This window comes from Odontesthes bonariensis, chromosome 11 (genome assembly GCF_027942865.1).
Source record: "Odontesthes bonariensis isolate fOdoBon6 chromosome 11, fOdoBon6.hap1, whole genome shotgun sequence".
In the NCBI taxonomy this organism is placed as follows: domain Eukaryota; kingdom Metazoa; phylum Chordata; class Actinopteri; order Atheriniformes; family Atherinopsidae; genus Odontesthes; species Odontesthes bonariensis.
Genome location: NC_134516.1, coordinates 17,493,877 through 17,502,711, shown reverse-complemented (window position 1 = coordinate 17,502,711; position 8,835 = coordinate 17,493,877). Strand labels below are relative to the sequence as shown.

The following is an 8,835-nucleotide window of genomic DNA, read 5'->3' as shown; positions in this document are numbered from 1 at the left end:
CGTACACATCACAGCTTGAAATTCCAACTACGTCGTCTGCTTTTAGCTTTCCTCTCTGGCGGTTTGTAAAAGTCAAACTGAGGTTTCCAAAGTAATTTTTCCGGAGCTCCCTGGCTTCAGTCTCACAGGTGTTTCAGGTACCAATCAATGTGGCCTTCACAACCCCTCGTAAAAACAAAAACTCATTAAAGGTTAAACACATTTGTCATTTCTTAGAAAGGCGGGAAACGCCCTGTAACCTTTAAATATTTAGTATGACCAGGCCCGCCGATAGGGGGGGACAAACGGGTATTTTGTTCCGGGCCCAGGAATGGGGGGGGATATGCGCATTAGTCCGCAAATATGTCCAAATGTTTCAGGCACGCACGCCAATCAGGCTGAATTGATTTGAGAATCATCCCCGGTCAGCTGAATGCCAGCCAGTGTAACGCGGCTCTGGTTTAACCTTATTTTGTTTAAAATAAGCCAGTATAGACATGGCAACGTGTGAAATTGCCATTTAGATAGGTTATAAACGTGACATTTTGGGGTAGCCTGTAACTTTCGTTTAGACTGATTTAACTTGACACTCGCCAGATGAATGGGCTCCGCCTTGTTCCCCGAACATTCTCAGAAAGTTCAGCGGACATGCACGCGGGTCTGGCGATAAATAAAAGTACCCTTAACATGATTCCCTTGGTCAAGTGAAAAATGGTTGATGAAATGTGCAGTTTATGAGCTCTAAATGAATGAAATAGCGTGAGTTTTATTGTGGTAGGATTTTGAAAGCCATAACTCCACTCAGTCCATATCCATATCCAGGCAAAGTGGTAAATAATCCTTTTGGTTTATCCGCAATAAATGAGAGACTGGGAAAGTAGAGGTGGGTGTGGGTGGCTTGCTCCGGGGGGGGCATTCAGAGAATTTTGTCTCGGGCCCAGCCAAACCTGTCAGCGGCCCTGAGTATGACGATGATGAAGCGTACGAATGACAATATCCGCCGTTTCAATTGTTTTGCACCTTTTATTTTGTCATTCAATAGAGCCTAAAAAAAAAATCACAATGAAACATATCACTGTGTATCTTCAAAACTTGGCCAACGAACCGCACTGTTTACATACAGACGTTATTCTTTCTGAATAAACTAAACAAACTGTACCAGAACTAAGACAAATATAAAGTAGGGGTTGTTTTTCCTGAACAATTTGGCCTGATTTTACAGCACAAATTTCATGCAGTAGCATACATATTAAGACCAATTAAAACAAAATTACAAAGACCAGTAAAATTGTTATGGAAGTTGTACTGCAGATTTTAGTAACTTTTACTGAATTCATTAGTGTAAACGAGGTTGCACCTGTAAAGAATGAAAATACTTAACTTCTTTAACTCATTCTTATTGCCATATTGAGCTATAATCGTGCCTTCTACATGGAATGTATAAGATACCCATCTCTTTGCAACTTCACTGTCACACCTTCAGTTTTCCCTTCCGGTTGAGTCCCCCATCAATATAAAATTACGTCAAGTGACGATGTGGAAATTGACTGTATTTCAACTGAAAAAGGAAGTGTTGTCATTACGGTAACAGCAGTTGTTCGTGTTGAAATAATTGCAATAATGGGTGAAACACTCTGGCTTCTTCGTGTTTCAACATCAACAACTTCTCACTCTGAGCAGGCAGTGTCAGAGCAGGAGGACTGCTAACAAACCTGGACCTCTAGACATTGATCGCTCTGCTTCTTGGTCAGGATGGCTCTCCTCCACAGTATCCTCTCTCGGGCCTTCAAGTGGACGGACCCCCTACTGGTCCTGCAGGTGGTCGGAACAGGGCTTGTTGCTGTGGTTGTAGCTTGGACTCTAAGGCTGCTGATGCGTCACGCCTGGTACACTTACAGGCTGTCTCGTTTCAAAAAGCCAAAAGCACACTCGTGGCTTGTAGGCCATTTGGGCCAGGTAAGACACAATAACCAGTTAATGACTTGCATCTTTCAGGGCTGCTAAATGGTGACACAAAATTAAAATGTAGATTTCCAAGCAATACAGCGCGTAGCTTAATTTCTGTTGACAAATGTTACTTTTAAATGTCCTCGTTGCTTTAAAGTCCTCAAGGAGAGTTAATGTGGGTTCATGCTGTAGGGCTGCCATCATCCATAACACAAACCTATTCATGCCTCAGATGCAGAGCACGGAAGAGGGTCTTCTACAGGTGGATGACCTGGTGCAAACCTACAAACACTCCTGCAGCTGGTTCCTTGGACCTTTCTATCACCTGGTCAGACTCTTCCATCCTGACTATGTCAAACCGCTGCTGATGGCATCTGGTAGGACAGTGATACTCACTATTTTTTTCACAAGAGCCACATTGGCAGAGCAAAATCAAGGGAAGAGCCACTTTTACGACAACATACTAAAGTCCCCTTTTGCAAATATGCATTTCTACATATAAAACATCCCACAAAAAAAGAAACAACACAGCCAATACATTTTCAATTAAGACCACATTTACCTTTAATACTGGGATGAGCGGAAGCTGGCATGCATGTCCTTGACTTTCTTCATGTTGTATTTGTAGTTTGTCGTTTTAATCATAGTGAGACATTCAGGATGAGCATGGTTTTTGTGCTGTTTGTTGCCCTTTTTTAATTAAAAACCGATCCATTGTGCCTGCATCTCGCGCTGGCTAAAGGAGCTAGCGTGCTCTGCGGTCAAGTGTGAGGGTGGGTTAAGCGGGCTGCGTTGCCAGGTTTACCAGAGCCCCCTTTAGAAAACACCATTAAGCCTTAATTGATACTTAATACAAATACTTAATACTACAAAAACGCAAAATTAATAAAAATACCTAATACTGTGCAGTATTCGCTGTATGTTATTTGAAAAAATGTATAGTTATTGTTACCATATTGTTATAAGCTACTATACAAGTGCGAGCCACCAATTAGAGCTTGAGGAGCCACATGTGGCTCGCGAGCCACCAAATGAGTATCTCTGTGGTAGGGCAAAACAACAGCCAAAGTAACCACATTTCCAGGAGCTTAAGTTGATGTTTACTCTTCTTTTTTTTTCCCCTTTAATCTCATTGTCACCACTTCAAGCCAAGATCACAATGAAGGATGAGCTGATCTATGGCCATCTGCGTCCATGGCTGGGTGAGTCAAATATTTGATGCTGCTCTGGATGAATCTACCTGATTCATATACCTTAATATGATGAGATTCTCTGGTAATTTAAGACATAAGGCTGTGTAAAAGTCAAATTACTAGCTTATAGCTTCACACTGAAACCGTCTCCTCTGTCCCAGGACAAAGTCTGTTGCTAAGCAGCGGAGAGGAGTGGTCTCGCAGGAGACGGCTGCTGACTCCAGCTTTTCATTTTGATATTCTGAAGAACTACGTTGCCATGTTTAACTCCTCAACTAACACCATGCATGTAAGACAAACACACACTGCCACACATGTCGAGCGAAAAACAGATAAACAGATACTGGGTTTTGAGATGTATAACTGCGAGGGTGAAATGTTGTACTTAATCTGGAGTTGAATTTCCTGGCTTTTGTTTTCAGAGTAATTACTGATTGAAAAAAAATAATTGAAAAAAAATTCAATTGAATTAAAAAAAAACACACTGGCATTAAACACACCTTGGTATTATATAGCATAAACAGTCTTCCCCGAGGTATAACAGCCATATATATCTGCTGATAGTGTCACAGCTTTTCAGTTGAATGCTTACATACAGATAGATCTGGTGGAGTATGTCAAATGGAGGAGAACTTATCCATATTTTCATGCAGTGGAAAAATGTGCTTCCATGCAGATGCTGAAAACCTGTGTCCTCTATCTCTCATGTTGTTTTCAGGATAAATGGCGCCGCCTGGTAGCTGAAGGCAAGAACAACTTGGAGATGTTCGACCAGGTCACTCTGATGACGCTGGACACTTTACTGAAATGTGCCTTCAGCCACAACAGCAACTGTCAGGAGTGAGGACTCCACTCTTTTAACTAATAACATGCTGGTTCTGTTGTAGTTTTGTGCCTCTGAGAAACTCTCCTCTCTGCAGATCCACCAGCGAGTATGTGGCGGCCATCGTGGAGCTCAGCGACCTGATAATAGATCGCCGGCTCAGGATCTTACACCACTGGGACTGGATTTACTGGAAAACAGAAGAGGGGAAACGGTTCAAGCAGGCGTTAAGTGTTGTACACAGGTGCGTGCGCTCCTTTGACCTTTTGTGTTGCTGTGTTGCACAATAATGAAGGAGTCTACGAGTGTGATGATACATTACAGACAAATATATCTCTGTGTTCTTTTTCTTGTGCAATACTTTTTATATTATTTTCTTTTAATCATATTGTTGTGTACTGGGTCAACTCCTCTACCTTACTGTCCGATTATACAGTAAAATTATTGTTTTGTAGAACAATAGAATACAAAAGTATCAGAATAAATCATATTTTTCTGTGTAGTTTCCCACTCCATCTTAAACTATTTTGCAATAATGTATCGTACAGTCTAATGCACTATAATCCAGTTTAGTGGTGTCTGTCTAATACAACTGTACAATGTTGTGTTCATGGTCCACAGATTCACTAGGGAAGTGGTTCAGAAGCGTCGTGCCCTCATTAACCAGCAGAAGGAGACAGAAACACAATCCACTCTCACCAAAACGACACAGAAGAAGAAAGACTTTGTGGATATCATACTGCTGTCAACGGTAGAGCCGAAGAAGAAATATGAGAAACTTAATAAATGTAGTATCACGAGTGAGAAACAGAGATGAAAAGAAGCCAAAAATGAAGTTTGCATTACTTTAAAAGATTCAGTTGTGACATGAAACTCTCAAGTACCGATAAATATTGTCACAAACTTTGTATCAAAGGATGAAGATGGACAAGGCTTAACAGATGAGGAGATACAGGCTGAGGCCAACACCTTCATGTTTGCGGGTAAGGTGAACTATGGCTAAACAGCGCCCTCTATGGTCAGATGCGTCCATTACATTAGCTACTGCATCAACTCGAATGAGGTCATGATGACAAATGTTCTGCACAAGTTGTTGCACGTCACTGCTTATGAGTTCAGATTTTCATCAGTAAAATGAAAAAAATAGCTTTTTATTTTACTTAAAAAAATATAGAAATTTATGTAAAAGCTTTCAGAGGATAAACTAAGGGGCTTCATAAAGGGCTTGATTGTAGAAATAAAGATCTTGTTCAACTGTAAAATCATGTAAAGCTACTGTAATTGAGTCCCTAGAATACAGGTACACAGCTGGAAATGAGCATAATAGAAACATAATTTCAAGTATAAATATTTTTTTTTTCACAGGTCATGACACAACAGCCAGTGCAATTTGCTGGACACTGTATAATCTAGCACGCCATGCACACTATCAGGAAAAATGCAGGGAGGAGGTGATGGATCTCATGCAGGGACGAAATGGACATGAAATAAAGTGGTCAGAAAACACACACACACACAGTAAATAAGTGGACATACCTATTTATCATGCAGTTAGAGTTCTTTTTAAATTATTCACTTGTACATGTGTGTACTGAGTATTATGTGCTCTGCTGACGGTGGATCAGCCTTTGAAATCACAAGAGAATTTTGATTAAAGGGGAACTGCGGTATTTTCAACATTAAGCCTCTTTTATGAGTCGTCTGCAATGTTTTAGAACCCCCCTCACCACTTTTTTTAATTTTACTGCTAATTTTGATTCATCTCAACCTGCTTCAGAACGGCAAGTCATGTGCATGTCCTAAAAGGTCCGTAAAAGCACCATAAACGTCCGTTTTCAAAATCATCAACTCACCGGAGTGGTTACTGGTGTGCACTGGTAATCCATATCAAATTTCGTTGCGAAAAGTTGCTTCTGTCGTGTTTTATTTGGCAGCTCGTTCATGCTCGCACTATTTTCTTAGCCACCTCACAGCCGTGGATAAACTTCCGCTCAGCTGAATCTGACTTGCTATACTCCACACCACTTGATGGCGGAGTAATATCAATGAACATCCAGTCTTCCATAGAACTCAATGGGATTTACAAAATGTCAAATAAAACACGACAGAAGCAACTTTTCGCAACAAAATTTGGCTACTAATAGTTAGGATTAGGGCTTTGCCCTTTACTTACATTCATGGTGTTTCACTTTGACAAAGAACAAGGAAACATAACTGCTGGCGTTGAAAACTGTATTTCTGTAGTTGTCCCTAATTCCAGTGAAACATTTCACCACAGCCGGCACATCTGGATTATACCTAGTTCTATGCAATCTTAGCACTTTGCAGCTAATAAAGAATTATTCTGTTGTATTTTTGGGATTCTTTTTGGAATAAGGAGACAATGCTAATCGTTCTCAGTCGATATGTAAGTGGTTGAGCTGAAATGTGAGGGTGTCTGCATGAGTTAGGTGGGCTCACCATCCGAAGGGAGAAAAATCAAGGCAGAAGCTTGGCCGTGCCGATCCCTAGTGTCACAAACTGGCTCTTGGGATGTGGAATGTGACCTTGTGATGATGGCAAATTGGACCTCCTGGACCAAAATAAAAACAGTTGCAAAGACAGACTACTTTCATTTCTGTTTGTCCTCGCAGCCCTTTCCCTGAACTGGAGAAACTGTATTTTTCCCCCCCGACTTTAAATGTAACATAGTTACAAGGTGGACTCATTTTTATCATTGATGAACATCGATTTAGGACAAGTCCCAGGCATTCGCAGCTATTTTCGAATCAATTAAAGGGAAGGAAAATAACTAAGATTTACAGTCTTCAGCAACAGTCTGTAACGTCAGTTATAGTCGTTCACTCATTTACACACGTCAGTTAAATAAATAAAAAACAGAATAAAAAAATATGAAATTGTTGAATCACGGCATTCGATGATTGGATGGTATAATTTTACTTTATCACAGTGTTAAATAAATATTAACACACATAAATGACTACATAGGCAATGAGGAAATGTTTACGAAATCAGTTTTAAGTAACAAAAGGGCTTCTTTGTGTTGATACCTTCTGCTTATCCAAGGGACAACAATTGTAGAGGGGGGTAAAAAATCCTTCTGGCTAATACTGGTGCATTTACATTGTTGATTAATGTGCACTGTCCCTGAGAAATAAAAATAAATACATAAATCGATTAAAAAAAGACTGCTTTCTTGCTGGTGCTGCAGTCTTGAAAAAGAGGTCCTGATGATGTTGCATCTCGTGCAGTTGTGCTTATATGATAAGTCATTTTCAATGTGGGTTTTAATCTGAAATATCATATTATTGTGAGAATGCTGGTACATCCAGGGACCATCCAGGGACCATCCAGGGACCACTACACCACTGGTACTGACACATATCTTCCTCATTCTTAAGGGAGGATCTGTCCAACCTTCCCTTCACCACCATGTGCATCAGAGAGAGCCTCAGACTCCACTCACCTGTGCAGGCTGTAACAAGGAGGTACACCCAGGACATGCCGCTGCCAGGAGATCTCACAGTACCAGAAGGTGCAGAAGCGGAAAGATTTCGGAAGTTTTAGAAGTTTATAAAGCTGTGTCTTGTTATTGCAGTTGGTCTAGTTTTGTTTCTAACCACATTTTTGCACGCCAGCAACTTTTTTTTTTTTTTACCACCAACAGTACATCATAGGCAATTCAGTCTTTCAGGGGATTCTCATTTATGGATAATTTACTCTGTGCCGGTGTCAGATGAGAAGTGAAACGCCTGACGGTTGACCAGTTTGTGATGGAAAACATGAGCTCTTTCTTCCTTTTCGTTCTTTCCCAGGTGCAATCTGCTTGGTCAGCATTTATGGAACGCACCACAACCCCCTCGTCTGGACAAACCCACATGTAAGAGCTTAAAACACAATTCGATTCATAACCCCTTTTTCCGTAGATTCAAATCAGTCACGCTCAACCTTTGTGATCTACCCTTTCACCAGGAGTTCAATCCTCTGCGTTTTGACCCGACCAACACACAGAGCAACTCTTCTCATGCCTTCATCCCATTCTCCTCAGGCCCCAGGTTCAGTTTTGTCACTAAGTCAAATCAAGTTCTGACACGAGGTGTTGGTAGAAAAGATAACCCCAGTCTGTTCACAGGAACTGCATCGGACAGAAATTCGCCATGGCAGAGCTTCGAGTTGTCGTGGCGCTAACCTTGCTCAGGTTTCGTCTCACACTGGGTGAGAACCCTGAATTTGGGAGAGTTCGCCGTCTGCCTCAACTCGTCCTGCGTGCTGAGGGAGGCCTGTGGCTGCAGCTGGAGCCTCTGAATCCATCCAGCCTGAGGGTACTTTTAGATGAATGATCCAACATGTCACGAATCTCTGGTTTTATAATTTGGAGTTTGTACAACCCTGTTCATTAGATTTGTACCTTAGATTCATGTATAATGAGAATTTGTATTTTGTAATGTTTTACTTCCACGTTAACTCTGTTGAATTTGGTTACAATAAATCCAACCTTTTAAAAAAATATATTCCTTATTCTTAATTTGCCCTATGGAGAAGTAGGTGTTTTGTTTATTTTCTCAATCAAACACAATCTCTGTGGCAGGTAAAGGAAAGAAACATTTGGCCTACTGTGCAGTCTGGTTTGAAGTTATAATTAACTGGGTCATTTCAAATCGGGTCAGTTTCCTCTGCCTGCACTTAACTCTGTGAATACTTTTGTAATTAGCTTTTATTGCATTACTTTTATTGCAGTAGGATCTCTTCATTCTGTGAAAGTGTTGCAAAGACATCCTATTGACGATAACAATTTAATGTTTTGTCAGGCTTTGCTGTAGTGGCAACTTTTGGACAGAAGGGGGCGGAAAATTGCCCTTTTGAATTATGACTTAAACTGACCTTCTAAAAAGA

The 8,835-nt window shown here is 40.8% G+C and overlaps 1 protein-coding gene across 1 annotated transcript; it reads left to right on the top strand.

The window, feature by feature from the left end:
- The first annotated feature begins 1,663 nt into the window (after positions 1 to 1,663).
- cyp4f3 (cytochrome P450, family 4, subfamily F, polypeptide 3) lies at positions 1,664 to 8,395 on the top strand. The gene is made up of 13 exons (XM_075477768.1): positions 1,664 to 1,935; positions 2,159 to 2,303; positions 3,075 to 3,128; positions 3,281 to 3,408; positions 3,838 to 3,959; positions 4,040 to 4,186; positions 4,564 to 4,693; positions 4,859 to 4,925; positions 5,308 to 5,437; positions 7,344 to 7,477; positions 7,758 to 7,822; positions 7,915 to 7,997; positions 8,075 to 8,395. The coding sequence occupies exons 1-13, from the start codon at positions 1,732 to 1,734 to the stop codon at positions 8,280 to 8,282; spliced, it is 1,617 nt and encodes a 538-aa protein (XP_075333883.1). The 5' UTR covers positions 1,664 to 1,731; the 3' UTR covers positions 8,283 to 8,395.
- Positions 8,396 to 8,835: the final 440 nt, after the last annotated feature.

What these genes read in the sequence shown, in the direction of transcription:
- cyp4f3 (XM_075477768.1), top strand. Translation starts at nt 1,732, where the DNA reads ATGGCTCTCCTCCACAGTATCCTCTCTCGGGCCTTCAAGTGGACGGAC. An exon ending in TTGTAGGCCATTTGGGCCAG is followed by an intron (nt 1,936 to 2,158) that starts GTAAGACACAAT and finishes TTCATGCCTCAG; the next exon opens with ATGCAGAGCACGGAAGAGGG. An exon ending in CACAACAGCAACTGTCAGGA is followed by an intron (nt 3,960 to 4,039) that starts GTGAGGACTCCA and finishes TCCTCTCTGCAG; the next exon opens with ATCCACCAGCGAGTATGTGG.